Source organism: Perognathus longimembris, chromosome 14 (assembly GCF_023159225.1).
Source record: "Perognathus longimembris pacificus isolate PPM17 chromosome 14, ASM2315922v1, whole genome shotgun sequence".
NCBI lineage: Eukaryota > Metazoa > Chordata > Mammalia > Rodentia > Heteromyidae > Perognathus > Perognathus longimembris.
Window position 1 is genome coordinate 11,005,535 of NC_063174.1, and position 21,709 is coordinate 11,027,243.

A 21,709-nucleotide genomic window follows, 5' to 3' on the forward strand; every position below is an offset into this window, starting at 1 on the left:
GGCCAAAAGGGAATGCAATGACACTGTTGGTGGGAATGTAAGTGTGGTCAACCATTCTGGAAAGCTGTATGGAGGTTCCTCAAAAGACTAAAACCTTAGAGTTCCACTATGACCCAGGAAACCCGGTCCTGGGAATTAACCCAAATGACCACAAACCAGCTGGCACCAATGCCACCAGCACAACCATGTTTATTGCAGTATTACCATAGCTAAGATATGGAATCAACCCAGATCAATAGATGAATAGATCAAGAAAATGTGATATATATATATATATATGCGCGCGCACGCACACACACACACACACACACACACACACACACACACACGATGGAATTCTATGCCTCCATCAGAAAGAATGACATTGCCCCATAGGTAAGGAAATGGAAAAAGTTGGAAAAAATTACATTAAGTGAAGTAAGGCAGACCCCAGGAAACATAGGCTGCATGGTTTCCCTCCTTTGCAATAACAAGAACATGTCTATAAATCTACAGTTAAGCTAATATATAGTAAAAGACAAATAGCTAAACTTGGACATGATTAATTAAACAGCACTCTAAGCATCACACAGTGAGAACAAAGGAGGATATTCTTAGGAGAGGATCACAATGGCTCAATAGCTATGTGCATACGATCATATAAAATCATGCTTATTAAAATGAACCCCAAGAAATGGAAGCAAGAGGTTTTTCATTGTACTGTTTGCAGTTATTTCTTTTTTCTTTCTCTTTCTCCCCTTTGTTTTATTCCCTGTTGCTACTGTTTTTGATTTCTGTATCCTTTGTCTTATATAGAAGTTTACCTGATTTAGGGAATGAAAGGAGGGGGGTGGTTCACAACAATAGTGGGTAATTTATTGGAAGTAGGGAAGGGAAGGGGAACATCAAAATGGAGAGTCAAAAGGTAAAAGACAAACCAATGCAACAGCAATACTTACAAAACAATATGCTGTAAACCAACTTTACAATTTGGGGGAGGAGGGAATTGAGGAGGGGAAAGGTAGGAGAAAAATGAGGGAGAAGCTAACAAGTTTGGCAAGAAATGTACTCACTGCCTTATATATGAAACTGTAACCCCTCTGTACACCACTTTGACAATAAATAAATCAATTAAAAATAATGGGTTAAAAAGGTGAACAAATGCAACAGTGATACTAGCAACTATGTTGAAATGAACTTTACAACTTGGGGGGGAAGGGGAGTCAGGTGGGGGAAGTGGGAGAAAATGAGGGAGGGAGTGACATTATTCAAAAAGAAAGGTACTCATTTCCTTACTTATGCAAATGTAACCCTTCTCTACAGCACCTTAACAATAAAATTTAAATAAAAAATTTATAATATATACCACAAAACTAATAGGAGTAAGGGAAGGGGTAAGTGGAACGGGAGGGGGGGTGAGAGAGAATGTTGAAAGGGTGACACTGACCAAGATGCATCATATTCATAAACTGCTTTATTATATGGTACTTCCTTTATAAAACTAATTAAAGATAGTTTAAACAAATAAATAATTAAAAAGATAATATTTTAAAAAACTGACTATGTTGGGCTAAGTAAAATTTGTTATTAAAACTTGTTATTAAACTTGTTATTAATCTCACCTATTTCTCTTTACTTTTCTCACCTAGCAACTAAAAAAAATTGTTACTTATGTTGTTTCTATTAAACTAGTACTGAGCTACAGTCTATATCATTTTTCTGTGTTTTTACACACTCACATCTATATAATGTTTCCTAACCTAAATAATTTTTATAATTAACATTTTTTAATGAGAAAGAGGGCATTAAATCCCTCCTCTTTTCTTTTCTTGCTCCTCCTCCTCAACTTTCTTTCATATTAGAAAAATCGATAAAACTGAACCAAAGAGTGTTCCCAATTGGGAAAAAACAAACTAGTAGTCATTAGAGAAAGGCTTGGCATAAACAAGTTCTACACAAAAGGTCTATAAAACAGCACTGAAAATGATCGAGTTCCTCCCTCCCTCCCTCCCTCCCTCCCTCCCTCCCTCCCTCCCTCCCTCCCTCCCTCCCTCCCTCCCTCCCTCCCTCCCTTCCTTCCTTCCTTCCTTCCCTCCTCTCTCCCTCCCTCCCTCCCTCCCTCCCTCCCTCCCTCCCTCCCTCCCTTCCTCCTTCCATTCCTCCCTCCCTCCCTCCCTCCTTTCCTACTTCCTATTTTTGGTGCCAGTTCTGAGGCTTGAACTCAAAGCCAGGGCGCTGTGCCTGAGCTTTTATGTTCAAGGCTAGTGCTCTACCACTTCCAGCTTTTTTTTTTTGCGGGGGGGGGGGGCGGATAGTTTCTTGGACATAATTATCTCACAGACTTACTTGCATGGTTGCCTTTGAGCCAGGATCCTGAAATCTCAGCCTACTGAAAAGCCAGGATTCTAGGTGTGAGCCACCAGTGCCCAGTTTACCAATAGTCATTTTTAAGCAACTAGTTACAACATTTTTACTGTTGTCCCTTGATTTTTTTCTGTAGACTTTTTTTTCCCCAATAGGCACCGATGCTGGGTGGCCACTCACTGCTATCTTTTCCATTTGATGTCTAAGACCTATAAAGAACCATGTCAAAACAAAACCTCAGTTTTGAATTCTGATAGGTGCTGAAAGCAAATGCTGATAGTGTGATCTACGTAATCAACAATTGTTAACTCCAATTTCTTGTAGTAGTATTAAAATATCCTATAAGCCATCTAATATATTTTATTCTCAGGAAATATCTAACAATATTCAGTTCAATTTATATTGTAAAAAGAAAAATTAACCCAAACATTTCCCTGTATCCTGCACTTAAAAATGGTGCAGTGGCGCATGTGTATAACCCTAGCCTCCCAGGAGGCTGAGATCTGCAGGAATGCAGTTGGAAACAATCCTGGGCCGAAAAGCCCAGGGGATGCCGTCTGAAAATAACCAGCAAATCCTGGCTGGAGATGTGTCTCAGCTGGTAAAGCATCCGTTGAGTAAGCAAACTTGAAAGTGCAAGGCTCTGAGATCCAGTACCCTAAAAAAGTGGCTAAAGTACGTAAACAGTTTACACAGACTGCACTTGTGCAAACAGACTGGGAACACTAGACATGCAGCAAGATCTTGAGCAGGACTGGAGTGGTGTTGCTCATGCTCTTATAAGGCACATGCAACAGGAGCAACTCTTACTTGGGCTCAATGTAGAACCTCCTTGGGGGCATCACAGAGAGAGAGAGAGACAGAGACAGAGACAGAGAGACAGAGAGAGACTGATTAGGTATGAGCATAGAATGCTGTGAGAACTCTTACTATTTTCATTCCTGCAAGCACGCCCTAGTTCTCTGTTCCATTTTCTGTCCTGTGGTTACATGCTTCCTAGATTCAAACAAAACTAAACAAAACAAAAAGCCCCTGCAACTGAAAGCCTGTTTTCCTTTACTCCCATATTGCTACTACAAGATGAGCGTTCCAGTGGGTACAATGAGGCACTGGATGGTGATCTCCAACATTCTCTTCTAATGAAAACGACTCTCTCCATCTCATGAGCTCGATTTTCCTTGGCCAGATTCCATGGCAATGAGTTTGAAGAGTCCATGTCTTTCTTTCATCTCCAAAAGAAAGAATAGGAGAACAGAAACAAAATCTGGGGGTATACAGAGATTTTCCAACCTTTCTGGGGTTGAGGTAACCTTTTGAAGGTTACAAAACTTCTCTCTGAATGAGGATTGGCTTCATCTGGGTAGATACCATGCGTGCTAGCTACCCAGCTTTTCCTGGACCATCTGCACCTTGGGTCTTGGCAGCCACAGGTGAGCCTGGGCCCTGCTCCTTCCCCACACCCCTCCTTCCCACATCCCTGCCCAAGAAACTGTCAGGAAGTTCTCAGGCAGTGTCAGCAGACAGGAAGTGGGGTGGGGGTGATGGGGTCTCCACCCTTTAGCAGCTGCTTAAGTAGGAAGCAGGGAAACTTTTCTACAGAAAAACCCACGTCAGCAGATACACCAAACCAATTTCTACCACATACTACCCACTTTCAGAATACCGGTGATAATAAGGGACCTGCGACACCAGTCCCCTTCTCTCCCTCTTACCTTGTGCTTGGCACCCAGAAGCATAAAACAAGAACAGTTGGACCTGGCAAGGTTAAGTCAGATTATTAGGCAACTAGAGGAAGTGAAGGCAGCACACTCGAAGGGAAGCTGTCTACACGGAACATCATGTACCAGCCATTAAATGTCAAGGCCCATCACTGTCCAAGTGGTGGTGTCTACATAGGCTGAGTAACTTGCTCATTCCAACTTAACCGAAAGACAACTTTGCCAGGTCATAGGGCTCTTTTGGGGAGGGTGGCAGGCGGTGTGGAGGAGAGGAGTGAGGTAATAAAAAATGATTTCATGTGTTAAGAAAGCACACTACTATTATCACTTCAGTGGTTTTGCCACAGGTTATTCCAGTGCAGTGTAAAAAGAGTAGTTTTGCTGAAAGTCCTTCCATGAGAAGAATAGATTTACAGAGATTACTTCAAACCAAATATGTGTTTGTCCTCTTACTGTAGTTTTTGTTAACACATTCTTTTTGGACACGTATTTGACTTTTGTGTATGGTAGTTTCTTAGCAGTGATTTTTTTCTATGGCCTTAAAAAGCAAATAAAGGATAGGTCCATAATTTTATGTGTATATTAGATATACTTTAAAGCATTCCCTTAATGGAAGAAAAAACAAGAAATGATTACCTCAGTGCTTACGTTCCGGTTGGCTTGCAAGCCAACTTTTACTACCTCAAAAGGGTTAACCACGATGGCTTCAGTTAGTCCAGATCCAAATCCAGCAAGGGAAAATGTCTAGAAAAATCATATCAATCAATGCTTTAAGACAGATGATCACATGTACCAAGTCCAGCATCCTGCTTATTACACCATGAATGTTATGGTGAGAACAGAGAAAGTGGCACACGTGTGTCATACACCATTACTATACGGCTTTAACTCTTGATTAGATGCTGACAATTCAAGGAGAAGAAATTACAGAAGCTACAAACCACATCCTAACAATTTCAAAATCAGATTTCAAAGCCTCATCAACGATGATTTTTTCCTTTAACAAAAGGCAAAGTTGTTTGATTGACTTGAGGTGGACATGAAGACATCTGCACATATAACAATTAAATGAGTTTGAATGGCAAACGACACCCTGTTTACATGCAATTATTGACATAAAGAAATTCAAGGAGCAGAAACATGAATAAAGTATTTATAAAAAGCAAGCCTTCAGGTAACAAACACATGACTGGAAACATTCAACTGTACAGTCAAATTCCTACAGTGATTGGTCGATTACTAAATAGCAAAATTACTTTTTATTTATTCTTTCTCAATTAAAAATAGGTGACATTTCAAAAAAAGGCACAAAGACACTATGTATGTTTGCTGGAACTATACAGGAACCAGCTTTTTTCATTTGCAAAATGGAGATGATAATATCTAATTTTTGTTTGTAAAGTCAATGTTCTTGTTGTACAGAAAAATAGAGGAGCCAAACACTAGTGGCTCACGCCTATAATCCTAGCTATTCAGAAAGCTTAGATCTGAGGATTGAGGTTGGAACTCAGCCTGGGAAGAAAAGTCCTTGAGATTCTCATCTCTAAATAGTCAGCAGAAAGCTGGACTTAGGGGTGTGGGCTCAAGTGGTAGAGCACCAAAAAGCTGAGCCAGAGGCCCGCAGTTCAAGCTCCGTTGTTAGCATGAGAAAAAAAAAAAAAGAGTGGGAGATGGAGTGGAGAGAGGAGTAATGCATACAGATTCTAGGAGAGAGGGGAAAACCAAGGATGTTTGCCTTTCCTCCCACTCCATTACAGTGTTAAGCATAATTTGTATAGAGTAACTGATCAAATACTTTATTCATTTATCTCAGACTTCCATCATAGAAGCCAAGTTTGGGGGAAAAAAACCCAAAACAACAACCCAGCCCCAAACTCTTGTGACTGGGAAAGCTAAAATCCAGATGTTCAGGTTTTTACTATTTACTATATGCAGTCTCCCAAGTAATTCACTTTTTTGTTCTTCTACAAAGCTCAACTCCATTTTCTGTCAGAACTAGTGTTCGGCAGTCCCTTGTCATAAGAATTGATCAGATATCAGCAGATCATGTTACTCGCCTTCGCAGAGAGACATGCTTTTACTGTTGGGATTTCTAGTCTCCTGGGCTTTTCATGTGAGCACCAGGGCATATTTAATGGCTAAGTGCCTCAGTGTATCAAAAAAGAAACCTGATAGAAGAGAATCATATACAGTTTGCATGCTTTGGCTATAGAAGCTAGAGTGACCAAATGTTTTCCTGTTTTAACTCTCAAGAGTCAGAAGCCTTGCAGTTTCTCACATGGTACCAATGCTTAACTCAAGAACATCCAGCTGGCCCTCTGGAGGCCATATTTTATTGTCTCTTGCTAGGAAGTCTTTAATCCTCTTTTTTTTTTTTTGCCAAGTTGTTTCTATGGTTAAGAATGATATTAGGGGAAGTTATCAAGGAATTAAAAACAAAAACTTAATGTAATTTTGCTTTTCATGTCACCACAATTCCTTTATAGAAGGCAGGAGACTGGACAGATTTCCTTGCCATAACAGGCTTTATTTTTAAAAATTAAGTAGTTGTACAAAGGGGTTTTCAATTGAATATGTCAGTTTATGAGTAGAATGAACCTTGATCCATGTCACCCCACAGAAAGTTTCTGTAACAGGGTTCTTTCCAGTAAGAGGCTATACATAGTTTTAAAAAATAACAAATACTTCTTCCTGCACTGAGTATGTGTCAGAATAAATACACTGAAGGAACCTTTACAATTGCTGTACAGTCCCTGATTCACAATGGTTCAATTTACCATTTTTCAGCTTTATGGTAGTGTAAGAATAAAATGTGCTCTGTGCTGTGAATTTGGGTCTTTCCGCAAGCTGTCGTGCACAGGCAGTGTCAAACTGTCTCGGAGGGTGTGCAGAACCGGGCGCTGTGCCCCAGGAGGGCGGACATCCCATACGTTACAGTGTACTGTTGCCAGGCGGTGGTAACTGGTCGATTAAAAGCATCCATTAACAAATTTCTTTATGGCTTTGCTATGTTTTCAACTTAAACAGGGTTTACTAGAACCTCATCATAAACAGATAAACAGTTTTAATGCAATGACTGATGCTCAGAAAGCTGCCTCGGTTGAGTTTCAAGGCCCATCTCAGCAGGCAAATGGAGATTTTCTTAGACATTGGGAAAGTACATTGCCACAAGCAACAATGACCTTTGGTTTTGCAGGGAGATTTGGAGGAAGAAGTGAGTGCATTGTCTCCTTTGGGGCTCTTAGTGTGCATGCATTTGGGAAATTTCACTTGCTTTACAGAAAGCAGCAAGGTTTCCAAGAAGAAGAGTAGCATAAGGAGACATGAAAACAACCAAATCGCCAAGTAAGTTTTGTGTAAGGCTTGAGTGGTGTCAAGACTGTTCTCCGTGGCTGAGTTGTGTATAGTCATTCATGTAAAGGAGCCTTCAGTCTGCGTCTGACCACAGAGAGATTTTATTCCAAGTGACCCAAAGGTCTGTGTTTACTACGGTTTGAGCAGCTAGAAAGTGACCTGTTAGGAAACCATCTCAGGCATACTGACGTTTGCATACATAGACACGTGCAATGTGTATGCAAACATGTACGTATTTTGGTTTTGAAAAAGTCTTGGACAAATGTACTCTTTATTTTATATTCTTGACCATATCTCTTCTAGGCCTTTCCAGACATATCATTTTTATCATAAATTCATCACTGGGAGCTATAAAATAGCCAAATTGTGAGTTATTAGGAAGATGGCTTTCAACAAGTAGCTGAACATTGAATAACTCGAATTCATATTTTAGTAGCAGGCCTTGGAGAATCAAAAGGGGTTTTGTTTCTAGATTTTGCTTTATGAAATAACACACACACTTAAGCATAATAAATACTCGCACTTACCAGTCCTGGTGACAGTGACGTATTTCCCAGCATTTTCTTGTACTGCTCAAAGGCGAGAAACTGTGAAACAAAACCAAACCCAGAAATTTATAACAATTTCCTGCAACAAACTCTTTAATTGACCAAAATTTCTTTAGTAAATCCTTATATTAAAAAGCATTTGAAAATGATAAACTACCAAACACAATTTTTTTTATTCTGTCCCGGGTAGTTGCAATATTGGGTCTTATTTTAACGTTCACATTTTTCAAATGCAGTTATAATAACCTACACAAGAGCTGATGGAATCCTTTATAGCAGTAAATGAACCATACAGCTTCCATTTACCATGACCATTTTCAGTTTCCCCAGACATCAATAGACTGTTTTTTTTGTAACATGGCCATGATTCAAAAATTATAGGCAGAGACTTGAAAATTTGGGTCTCCTATACTTTCCTGTGAAGTGCTTACCCATCAAGTTTCTAACACCTGACACTAACAGATCCATTCTCAGCCTTAACTTGCATTTATATTGCTGTGCCTCCTGGATGCCCTAGGAAATTTTCAAACATGTGAACTGTCATTCACTCCCATGAGAGTCTAGGGTATGGCGACTGGTTATCTAGTTCACATGTACCTCAAAGCAGGATCAGCCTCAACCAGAATGAAGAGCTCCTCATTTTCTCATTTAAAATATTAACAAGAAGATTCTAATAATAAAGATTCTGATCCTGATCCTAGAGAAATTAGTAATTCCTTCAGAAGAAGATGTTTAATTCTAAGCAAATTTGGGTGGAGACAAATGGAATGGCTTCCTCCACAGAATACATTTTTCCTCCCTCTTGGCACCATCTCTATCTGGGGAAGTAACTCTGCTTAGGATGCCTGGCTCCTGGGCCCTCAGTTAAGTCACTGCCAGTGTTACCGGGAAGGTACATTCTTAGGACCTTCCAGGTCTGCTTCTTGAGACCCAAGAAGTAGCATAGGAAAACAAACATTTCCTACTCAATAATTTTTTAAAAAGGCAAGAAAAAAATTTAGTTTTAGAGTCAGTCATACTCCATTGTTAGAAAGACCTGATTTCTGTGGTAATGGTCTTAAGGAGTCTTGGGGCAGCCCAAGAGTCATTATAACAGCAGGTGAATATTTATTTATTTGATGCCAGAACTGGGGCTTCAACTCCAGGCTTGGGTGCTGTTCCTGAGCTGTTTTGCTCAAGGCTAGCACCCTATCACTTGAGCCACAGATCCACTTTTGGTGTTTAATTGGAGTTAAGACTCTCATGGGCTTTCTTGTCTTGGCTGGCTTCAAGCTAGGATCCTCAGATCGCAGCCTCCTGGGTAGCTAAGATTACAGGTGTGAGCCACCAGATCTTTTTAAAGATCCAGGAATTACTTTTGTTTCATTCTCCTAAAGTTGATGGCAAGACTGCTAGTAGTATGTTTAAAAAAGACAAGCAGACAATTTTTGTTTGTGGGGGAATTAAATCTTTAGAATTGTTGCCATGTTGTAGACTTGGAAATCTCTGGGGAGATTACTATAGTGAAGGACTGAGTTCATTTCCCTGTTTGGTTTTTATCCTCGTAATGACTGAAAGTCAGAAAGAAAACAAAGGCAAACACTGAACAATTGTGTCCTCCTACTATAAGGGAGGACAGTAGACACTTCTGTGAGGTCCACCATCTCTCAGAACTTCTAGCCCAGTCCCTTAGGTTGGGGACCCATGGGTGACAAAATCAACTTACTGCATATATAGTGGGTCACGACCAGAAAAAGAATTAATGAAATGGGCTAGAAACAATGCATTCCTTACACAAGGAGGTGTAAAATTGATTTGCATTCATCTTTTATTTCATTTGCAAATGCAAGATCACATGCTTATGCAGTGTGTGTACTTACGTGTGATAAATACATTATGTAAATCTGATGAGAAAAGTTTGAAATCTTCCTCCTGGAGGAACATTAGCACTTTCAGGGTCTCTGGGGACATTGGTACATCACACCAGACTGAACCAGTTCTGATCACCCTGACATCCTGGATAGTTTATTCTGGGAAGTAGTTAAGTGATAGAGAAGCAGTTTGGTCCATTTGAGTCATGCTTTTAGATAGGAGACCTGAGGGGTTCTCAGTCTAGAGCTAATTTCTGCCCACTCCTGAGGTAAGACCTTTCTGAGGACTCTTCTCAATGCCCTTTGAAGGTTGAAGCTTTCCAGGGTGAATGGGTAGAGGCACCATTCCTAGCCCGGCGGCGTCCCTCTAAATCCTCTTGGATGGTTCTTTTCCCAATCTGAGTAGTTTCCTTACAGGCTCCCCTGTATTGGCCAATACTGAGTACTTATGGGGTCTCTTTGCATCCTCATGAGCCTCTCTCTCTCTCTCTCTCTCTCTCTCTCTCTTTCCTTCTCTCCCTCCCCAACCCTCCCTTCCCCCCTCCTTCCCTTGCTCTGTCCGTCTGTCTGTCTGTCTGCCTGCCTGTCTGTCTGTCTGTCTCTAGCTTTCTCTTTCCTGGTAGTACGTCTTGTGATTTCCAACTACCTTGCGCTTGCTCCTTCCGGCCCCTCGTCTTCTTTATGACTGAGGAATCCACTGTGCGGCTCTCCTTTTGTTTCTCTGTATTACTCAGGGCCCAGAAATGCTCTCAAAGCAGCAAGCTGGGACAATCACGGGACTCATCTCATTGTGTTTCTCCTCTCACAGGTTTTCGTATACTTCATTCCCTGGTGTTCAGTGTCTTGCAAAAAATCGTTTTGTCTAGTTTGTTTATTGTTGTTATCGTTTCTGGAGGGAGAATAAGTGTTGCTCTTGCTATGCCCTCTTGGACAAGCCATAAAGATACCCTGAGTAATAGATATGGGAATTTGGGGAAATAGAACAGATTCTTTCTCTCTCTATAAACTTCTTTCTTCCTATAAATGTTCTATTTCTCTCTCAGTCTGTTTCATCTATTCAACTGAACAGTGGCTACATGGACATATGTACACATCAGGTATAGGGTGTCAATGTACAAATAGCCTTCACCATTATCATCTCTCAGAAGAGTGGCCGGAAAGAAATAAAGTCCTTGAAAATCTTAAGAAAAAGGTATTCCTTTTACTTGTGAAGCTCAGGACCAGACTGTGGAAGCTATCTATACCTTCCTTCTTGCAGGGAGCAGTTGGCTTCTTTCTGAGGTTGTCATTTCTTTTTGCTAAATGCAGTACTAATTCTGCCTTTATTGTGAAAGGAAAAGTTTCATTAATTTACCATCAGTGACTCTTATTTTAATGATGAATCTCTTTTCGAAGAATAAAATACAAACATGAAGTTGCCTGGTTTTGATTAGAGAAACAACTGTAGTTGAAGTGTTCTTACCGAGGAACACACACACACGTGCAAGTACACATGAAGGCACGCATGCTGTGTGTGCGCGCACACACACATACACATCTCTAAGTATTTTATTCTGAAGTCAACTTTGATGACATGCAACGGAGCAGTTTATGATGTATGAAATCGTTACAATCAGGTGATTGCTTTCCTCACAAATTCGAAGATAAATATCTATAAAATGAATGTTTTCATAAATTGTGCTGAAAAACTCATGCTATCCATCTGGCAAAGATACACTTAACTCCAAGTAATACTTAAAAAGCCAACGTACTTACCATATGTCTCAATAATTTTAAGGTAAAATCTACTTGAAACAAGATGTCTGGGACACATACACCATATCCAGTTGCCCAAAAGTTCATCTGTTAACCATTGTCCTGGCACACAACACTGCTTTCCTTTCTTTCTTTCTTTCTTTTCTTTCTTTTTTTTTTTTTTGGTAGAGACTAACTCAGTTTTGTAAAGCTCAACTTTTTCCCCCTGTAAAAGATTGCTTCATGTTGATAAACCTTAATCTTCTTAAAGTTTTAATTGTCTTCACTATAAAGTATTAAGGAAAACTATTGCACAAGCAGCTCTAATTATAATTTACTATATATATATATATATATATATATATATATATGCAAAACACTGAATGAAATGAACATCTTATTCCATGGAGACAAAGTAACTTTAACTTTCTTTTGAAGAGGAATTCTGTTCTGTTTGTTTACTTGGGCAATCTTTTATCAAGTAAAGTCATTTCATAATTCAATTCAGCCCTTTTGTGTACTTTGGTGAACCTTTTCCAGATTCTCAACTGTGGTTCAGATCCTCATAATGAAATGTGTATTGAAGTAATAATATAAAATCACAAAAACTATAGCAACAAAGAGGATAAATTTACAGAGAAAGTATGTTTCCAAGCGTTGTTTTTTGAATTTGACCTGAATTAAATTCTATTAAATTACTATTTTGACATAACATAGAAGTTTTGATGGTTGTGAGTATATGTTAGTTATTTCAGTATTATTTTTTAACCCAGTCACCCACTCAACTTACTCAATAAAGTATTTAAGAAGTTCCTTCTTGCCTTTCAGGTATATTAGAAACATAAATTAAGTAATTCATATGAAAAGAGCTTTGTGTCATTAAAATAAATAAATAAAAACTTGGAAAGGAAGTCCATTAGTCTAAGTTTATGTTATCAATTTTATGGGAAGAGAAGGCATATTTGATGTCATTGTGGAAGGAAGGGGAGCAAGGCTCATCAAGAGTAACTCTAACCAGTAGTGTGTGTGTGTGTGTGTGTGTGTGTGTGTGTGTGTGTGTGTATTGTGTGCCAGTATTGGAGCTTGAACTCAGGGCCTGAGGCTGTCCCTGAGCTTTTTTCACTCAAGCCTTGCACTCTGCCACTTGAGTCACAGACCAAGTACCAAGTTCTGGCTTTTGTTGGTTAATTGGAGTCCCATCGATTTTCTTGCCAGGCTGGATTTGAACTGCAATCCTCAGATCTCAGCCCCCTGAATAGCTAAGATCACAGGCATCAGTCACCAGTGCCCAGGCTTGCAACCAGGATTTTTATCTAAGAAAACATATAAAAAAGTATGAATAGGGCTGGGAATGTGGCTTAGTGCTAGAGTGCTTACTTAGCATGCATGAAGCCCTGGGTTCAATTCTTCAGCACCACATACACAGAAAAAGCCAGAAGTGAGAGGTAGAGTGCTTAGCCTTGAGCAAAAAGAAGCCAGGAGCTGTCCTCAGACTCTGAGTCCAAACCCTAGGACTGGCCAAAAAAAAAAAAAGTGTGAATATAGTTCTCTCATTGTTGGAGGGCCAGGCATGTACTGTTCAGACTCTGGACCAGCAAGTACTACATGAACCACCACAGCTGTGTAAAGAAATGGAAGTCAGGGTAGTGGAAATAACTTGGTAAGCTCCAGAACAGAAAAAAAAAAATTGTGTGTCTTGGGGCTTGAACTCAGGGACTGGGCACTTTCTGTTAGTGTTTTTTTCCTCAAGGCTAGCACTCTACTCTGTGAGCCACAGTTCCACTCCTGGCTCTTTAGTGGTTAATTGGAGATAAGAGTCTCATAGACTTTCCTGCCTTGGGCTGGATTTTAGTCATGATCCTCAGATCTCAGCCTGGTGAGTAGCTGGGATTACAGAAGTGAGCCACTGGCTCCTGGCTTAGAATAGGAAATTTTAATAGAGATGACTAAGAAGAAAAATACATTTGACATACTAAAGAAGTAAATAAGAACCACATACAAATAAATATTGTGTGTTTCATAAATGGGAATGATTCAGAGAAAAAGGTTTTTCTACCTCTTCTTTTTCTTTACTAATGATTGCTCCAAAGGAAACTTTCTGAATTGCTTTGAGGAAAGGTCCAAACTATTTTGTGGCTTCTGTGGTTTGATGGCATAAATTTCATTCACCACTGTGTTTTTTTGGTGTAATTTCCTCATTAGAGGTACTTGGACCTCATTAGAGTACTTTTACCTGAAAAAAAGGATCTACAAATGAACACACATATGCGAGAGACTGACTGAGTCTGATTATAATAAAAATCATGCTATAATTTCTGCATTAAAATTTTAATGTTTTATGTTAAGTTATATTAGTGTCCCCTTTGTTCATGATGGAATATTTTAAAGCTGTTATTGGACTCTATTTTCACTTGGTGGGAGAGCCTATGACGCTTACCTTTATTGATCTTTTTGGTGTTTCAGCTAAGATGGGTGGCAAAATTCCCTTGTAAAAACCAAACAACCTGGGGGAGAAAGAAATGATTTTATGTAAAAAAGAAAATTAGGAGACAGATATGTTTGTCCTGTTTATGAATAAAGCAGCAAACATTAAAGTATTTCCCATTATTCAATGTAACATACCAATCATGATGTATTCCTTGGTTGAAGATGTGAATTCTCTGTTTACTTCTATTATCATAATCAGGAGATGAATAAAAGATACCGAGTCTGGAATCCTTTAGGCAAGTTGCTAAACATGACTATGAATTATGTCTAGTAGATGATCATGACACTTGTCATGCTAGGAATCTTCAATTCATTTCTCAGCTGTATGGCAATATTCAGTCTAAATACAGTTATGTAGTTCTTCCATCCTGGTAATCAGACCAGGTAGAGTTATACCAAGAACCTCTAGACTGAATAATTTTAGGCAATAAAATCTTCAATTTTAGCTTTACTAACAAACTCTGTGTCTTTGGTATCAAGGCTCCAAGTTCTTGAACTAGTTATGATTTTTTTAACATCCTTAGTGGAAATGGAAGATCAGAGAGTGTCAGTTGTAGGGATATATTCTCCTCTCTCTCTCTCTCTCTCTGTCTCTCTCTCTCTCTCTCTCTGCCTTATGGTTGCTAGACAAGTGTTCTACCACTTGAGCCATACCTCAGCCCTATTAACTTTGGTTATTTTTCAGATAGGGTCTTGTGTTTGTGCCCAGGGCTGGTCTCAGAATACAATCATCCTATCTCTGTCTCCCATGTTGATGTAGTTATAGGAATGTGCTACCATGACAAACTTGTTGTTGGGATAAGTTCCTATGTATTACTTTTTCACCCAGACTGGCCTTAAACAGTGGTCCCCTTATTATTGCCTCTTCAAGTAGCTAGAAATAAAGGTGTGTGTCATTATGCCCACCCAGGAGAAATGTCAAACTCCTTCACTGATATGTAGTCTCACAGGATGTAGGTCAGCTCTTTTGGCCAATGTTTAAGTACCCAAGGTCATATCTAGTATTTAATTTTCAGTGCAATATATTTTATAGAAGTTCTGTATTTATAATGAAAGATGTTATAAGTTACTAGTTTTGCTTTCTTTGTGTTGTTTCTACATGTGGATCATTATGCCTGATTAGAGGAACACTTAAGGCTCAGGTTAACAGAGGAACCTGAAATTCAGTGTGACTGAGAACAGTTACAGAAAGAACAGTTCCAAGTTAGGAAGACACACTTGATATCTCTTGAAAGGCAAGCACGGAGGGAAGATACTAGACTTTTCTGTTTGTTTCCAGTTAGTAGGAATGAGACCAACAGATGAAAATACAAGGAAAGATAGATTTTTGGTCAGTTGGAGCTTAACAGAAGCAGTCCTTCTCATAGTCAGAGCTGACTAAAGATAGAATGTGTTTTGCTAAAAAGTGGTGTGTTCTGACATATGTGGTCCAAGAACCTGAATAGATAGCCATCATGAGTGCCAGACCTGGGTTTTACACTGCTATGTTTGTCCTTGGCAGTCCTCAAGGTCAGCCTATTTCAACCTTGCGATGCTATTCTGAGCAGAATAAGAGAACACAGGCAAGGAACAGACTGTCTTCTTTGAGAGTTTGGCCTCAAGTGTAGCACTGCTTCCCTGCAAAAGTACTGATTCTTATAAGCAATACAGAAGGACTTCATTTTAAATCTGATGGGAGAAAATATTAAAAAGAGGTGTAAGGCAGGAGGGAAGCAAGAGGCAGCTGGGAAAAGCATAAGGATTTAATCTGGAAAGAGCTGGGAGGTCCACAGGCCTCTGCTTCACGTTGGCAATGCTTTGGTGATGGGTTCTCCTTCCATTCTCTCGGTGGGCTCCTGTCCTGTGCAATCACCACCTCACCATTCTGCCTGAGCTTTCTAACAGCGAAGGAACTCTTTCAACTAGAAATTCGGAGGGACTAGCAGTAGCTTTTGCTGGTATATCTGCAGCCTCTCCTAGTTTTCATAGTATATTCATGCAATAGCAGTTATGCATGAGGCAGTCATTCTAGCAATAAGTCTGTGGAGAACTACCACACCCACATTTTTTTTTTAAAATCACCGAAACCCACGTTTTCATACAATATGATCCAGCTCGGAGGCAGGACTTCACTGGACACCTTATTCAACTGGATTCATTGTTTGTGTCAGTTAATCTGATTCAAACTAGACCTATCCAAGTTTTCCCTCCAGGATTCTGGAGCTGGTACTGAAAAGGGCAATCTTGCTCAGTGTGATTAAACTGCTAATCTAGAAAACTAGCCTATCAGTGGTAGTCCTGTTTTCAGTCTTATGGAGAAGGCCAACCTTCAATTATAAGTAAAGGAGGTCACTTTTCAGGGACAGTGAGAAGCAAGGAAAAGAAGAGAGTTCTGGTGCTGTGAGTATAATTCTGTCATTAAGCTTAGCTACATCTGGATGCACACTGAATATATGAATATTGAGATTTATCTCTGGCTCTAACTCTATGAGATAATCAGTAATATCACTAACAATTTATCTGTTTTTTAACTTTTATTTTTCCTACTTGTCTCCATGAGTCCTGGAGCCAACAAGTAAATCTCATAGCTCCTACAGCCAAAGTGATTATTGCAGGACTTCATGCATGAATTTCTTATTGAACTGTTAAGATTGGTCCTTGAGTCAATCATAGAGTTACATAAAACATGTGGGCAAGGAAGGGCTGAAGCTGAAGAGTTACTTCTCTGATTTGTAGTCATTAAAAGGTTTCCTAGTACAAAATATAATACACAGATTTAAAAACAAGAGAGTTATAGTGTTTTATGAAGAACTGTTTTTCCTGCTGAAGGACTTAGGTCTGTACACAGGTACATTGTTCACTGTGTCAACATGAAGTTTTGGCTTGCTCTAGGAGCATGGAGCTTTCCAGAACAATAATCAGGGAAGGAAAGAAATTGTGACACCGACATCCCTGTGCCTCATGCTGCTTTCTTCTGGAAAAACATTCTGCTCGCCTTCACTCTACTTTCTAGGTGAATGGAGAATGGGATTCTAAATGTTTATGTAGCATTCATGACAGCTGTTTTTCTCCCGATAAGAAAAGACACCACTCTGTTTTTACATTCTGACTTGCATCAGACTAAGGAGAAAGAGGCACAAGAGTCACTATAAACCTGCTTAGAAGGGGCAGGATGAACTACTTGGCAGCCCCATTTTGTTTCTTAAAGGTGTTACTTTTAAAAGGTATGAGTTTGATTTTAACTATTCTATGTAAGAAAGTATTAACTTGGATGTTTATGGACTTTTGACATTACTATGGAAAAATAATTGTCAAAATTTGTTGAGTCTGCCTTCTGTGCTACCTGCTCTGCTAAGAATAAATATATGCAAACAAAGATACATGCAAACAACTTTCACTATATTCCTTTGAAGTAGGCTGGTTATTTTCTTCATTTTATGGGTGAAGCCTACCATCACACTATTGCCAATGTCTGTGTGCTATTGGGATATACTATAGGAAAAATTTTCTTGAAAACCATTTTTTGTTAATGCTAGGGATTGGGCCCAGAGCCTCACACATGCTAGGCAAAAGCTCTACAACTGAGCTACAGCCTTAGTTCAAAGCAAAACGATTTAGGGGTGGGAATATGGCCTAGTGGCAAGAGTGCTTGCCTCCCATACATGAAGCCCTAGGTTCAATTCCTCAGCACCACATATATAGAAAATGGCCAGAAGTGGCGCTGTGGCTCAAGTGGTAGAGTGCTAGCCTTGAGCAAAAAGAGGCCAGGGACAGTGCTCAGGCCCTGAGTCCAAGGCCCAGGACTGGCAAAAAAAAAACAAAAACAAAAAAAAAAACAAACAAAGCAAAACGATTTAAATAAAACCTTTTTAAAAGTTATTTATTTTGCAATAATCGTTGTTGTTTTTTTTTTGGTGCCAGTCCTAGGGCTTAAACTGAGGACCTGGGTGCTGTCCCTGAGCTTTTCTGTTCAAGTCTAGCACTCTACTACTTAAGTCATAGCATTACTTCTGGCTTTTTAGTGGTTACTTTGAGATAAGAGTCTTACAGACTCTCATGCTCTGTCTAGCTTTGAGCCAGGACGCTCAGATTTTAGACTTCTGAGTAGCTAGGATTATAGGCATGAGGAACTAGTCCTGCTTGTTGATCACTTTTTACTTCAAGAAAAAGAAAAAGGGCAATTAAGTAAGGTTTTAGGTTGGAGATGTGATTCAAATGGTAAAGTGCTTGCCTAGAAAGAACAAGGCCCTGAGTTCAAACTCCAGTATTGCCATAGTAGTTAAGTAAATAAATAAATGAATGTCAGGATTGTACTCCAATTTCCACTCAACTATGTTATGTCAAACATTAACTTCATAAGGAATAATATTGATTAGGATGAATATGATTTTCTTTCTTTGTGTGAAAGCTTTTGGTTTGTTGATTACATAATATCTAGTTTAAGGAACAACAAACAGGCCTTAGAATAAACTTTTTCTTCCTTAGGTAAATTTTTTGCCCTTAATCAGTATACACCAGAGGGCTGGGAATATGGCCTAGTAGTAGAGTGCTTGCCTCATATACATGAAGCCCTGGGTTCGATTCCTTAGCACCACATATATAGAAAAAGCCAGAAGTAGCACTGTGGCTCAAGTGGCAGAGTGCTAGCCTTGAGCAAAAAGAAGCCAGGGGACAGTGCTCAGTCCCCGAGTTCAAGGCCCAGAACTCGTAAAAAAGAAAAAAAGAAAAAAGAAATATACCAGAATAATTTTATCAGTGTGGGAGGAGAGTTAATACCTCAGTAATAAAGCACCAAGACCTTAATATTAAATTGTAAAAATAAAAATTATTCTTCACACATCAGTGGGAAACATTTTTGGTTATTGACCCAACAGCTTCACCGCCTCACACTCTTAGCCGTCCCTCCCCCTTCATTCCATCCCTCCCTTTTCCAGCTCAGGGAAGCAGCTCTTTTCCAGCCTCATTGGAAAGCAGTATTACCCGAGCTGCTCATGATAACTGCATTCTTTGCTAGTGAGAGGTTAGGCATGAGCACACAATCCAAACAATCTGGTGGAACCAGTGAAGACATACTAGAAGTAATAGATTTCTAGGACATTGCTAAGGAAAAAATGGAACATGAGCACTACAGTCTCTGGCTGTTGGATGTGGTCTTGGTTCCAGGGGATGCACTGCAATCCAGCAGTGAGAAGATATCATTTCCCACAAACAGAAGAGACTGCAGGACAGAAAGATGCAAAGGACCTGAATTGTGATGATATGGCTACGCTGTTGAATTAACCAATCTTGACATCTTACCCCCAGATTGCTAATTGATGAATACAAGAGCAAACCCTGACTATTTGAGCTGCTTCTCCTTATATCTTCTGTTTACCTACAGCTCAAAACATTCTGATATAAATAGCCATTGGTATCTTAGGACTGAAAAAGGTCTTAAACCATAATAATATTGATGATAATTATTAACGGTTCAAGCAAAGTGTTTAGCAAGAGTACATTGGGAGAAACATTGAGAAAAAGTCTTTTAGATTGCTTCTCACAAAGAGCTCATCAAACAGTTTAAGCCCTGTCCCATTAGTATGTCTACCTGGAGAGAGCCCCAAACCCCAAAGGAAACATGGAGATGCTAATGACAAATTCCAGCAAACACGAGGTTGGGTGCCGGGTTTTCAAAGCCATTAGATCAGGCTGGTACATATACTAATAGGAATTGTTGTTCACAAACCTGGTAGACACAGAGTACTACAGTACTGGATCACATTTGTTTTTAATTGTGTAATCAAAACAGGCCTTGTACTTATGTACATCTATAAAATGAAGATCAAAAACGACATTGCATGTGTTTTTCTCAAAAGTTGCAGCTTATTTGAAATACAGATTTGCGCCAAATCCCACAAAATAATTTTACCCCTCATTTCTCTCCACCTTCATTTTAAAAGTGTGAAACTATTTAACATATGGGTGGCTACAAGGCCATCAAACAACCAATGTAAAGATGGTGAATGTATGAAGACAAGGAAACATGGGGTCGGCTGTGAGTTCCAGCACGTGTCCACTCTTGGTGTTCACAGACAGCTAGTCCAACCCCCAAAGACGCCTCCTGCTGCCTCTCATTAGTAGGACCCAGTTTTAGCTATCCCCGTTTTCAAACCTAGAGTTTTAGATATCAAGACATCAGACAGAAACAAAGCTTTAATTAAACATTGTGTACCTAATAAACCTTTAGTCCATGTGGATATGTGAAACCAAACCAAACCAAACCAAAACTCCTTTCTTTAAGGCAGTTACTGAAATCCAAAGACTTTGTGTTAAGCAGTGGGCTGACAGGAGGGTTTAACATTCTCAAAATCTGACTCAGGTAAAGGAACTAAAAAGGAGTGGGAAAAACACTTGCTCTTCTGCCCCTCGCCTTTTCTCTCTGAGTTACCCCTTTGCTGGTTTCGCTCCTTTTGTTTCTTCTTCCTAATTTAGCAGGCTGAAAACATTTGTTTGGAGATCATTTGTACTATAGAGTTGGACTACTCTTGAAAGCAGGCGAGGAAATTTTCTGAGTTGTTAGGCTATTCAGCAGGCTCTGGTTTTAGGAACAGCAATGTCAAAAAGCAAACAAAAACCCTTCCCCCAACATTTCTTCATAAGGGCAGCTGCCTCACAATCAACCTTTAGAGAGAGGCAAGTCTTGCTGTCTAGCAGAAAGGTTATCATGAAACTCTACTGACAAATTCATGAGGAGAAGTAGGTAAGGAAACAGGGAATTAAATATAGTCCCTCCTAGTAGAGGGAAAGACCAATGGAGAAGTCTGCCCGTGGAAATTGAGGATTTCCTTGGTAGTCTGAGATCACGCGCTTGGGACCCAAACTGCTGAGCGTCCTAAGGAATCAGCAAGCCAGAGAAGCCAGGCTAGAGAGGCACTGTCACTATCTGAGTCTGAAGCTGTCAATTACAGAGGCAAGTTCCAAGGTGAAAAGCCATTTTCCAAGCCACCTGTGACATACACACAAGAAAGATGCTTTCACCTGGATCATACTTCTTTGCCAAAAATCTGGCCTTCAATAAGCATCCAGAGCTGCAATAATACTCATCGGTGAAGCATGAAATAGGAACGGCAGGGAAAGTGACACCAGATCCCCAGTTGGGGAAATTGGAAAGCATTAACACGTCTGTACACCTAACAGAGCACAATTACTACATTTTATTTTCTTTCAACAGTCAGGACCTAAATGAACATCACCATTCAGTTCTGTTCTGGGCAGCCATCCAAACTCATCTTTGGTACAGTTGATTTTGAAGCCGTATAGTCAATCATATCTTTACAATTTGTTCTTCTTCCAGATTTCAGGCATCCTCCTGATTTCCATTTCTTCTTTGGAAGCCTTGAGTCATCTCTTCTGGCAACATGACCAACCCAAATCAGTCATTTTCTCCAAATTATATTGAAACAGGGATCTTGCTAGTTTGTTGTTGCTTTCCTTCCCATAATTTTCCCTTTAAAGATGTCCTAATACAAAGTTGATTGGAGGCAAACAATGTTCTCTTTCTTCTGCTTCTGTCAAGTCCAAGTATCTTACCCACATGTGGTGGCTCTGTAATTAAAACAAGGAGGGCCGAGCTCAGCCCTGGGTGATGAATGCGCCCCTTCCATGCTGGATGGATGGTGTATCGAGGGCAGAATTCTGGCCCGATACTCTACTTCTA

The 21,709-nt window shown here is 39.7% G+C and overlaps 1 protein-coding gene across 1 annotated transcript in view; it reads right to left on the bottom strand.

The window, feature by feature from the left end:
- The window catches only part of Slc25a21 (solute carrier family 25 member 21), a 473,302-nt gene that overhangs the window by 44,349 nt on the left and 407,244 nt on the right, over positions 1-21,709 (bottom strand). Inside the window, exons 4-6 of the mRNA XM_048362495.1 lie at positions 13,985-14,051; positions 7,943-8,002; positions 4,698-4,805 (exon numbers count right to left, since the gene is read on the bottom strand). Of these exons, the coding sequence (XP_048218452.1) occupies positions 4,698-4,805; positions 7,943-8,002; positions 13,985-14,051 (235 nt within the window). The remainder of the gene's footprint in view (positions 1-4,697; positions 4,806-7,942; positions 8,003-13,984; positions 14,052-21,709) is intronic.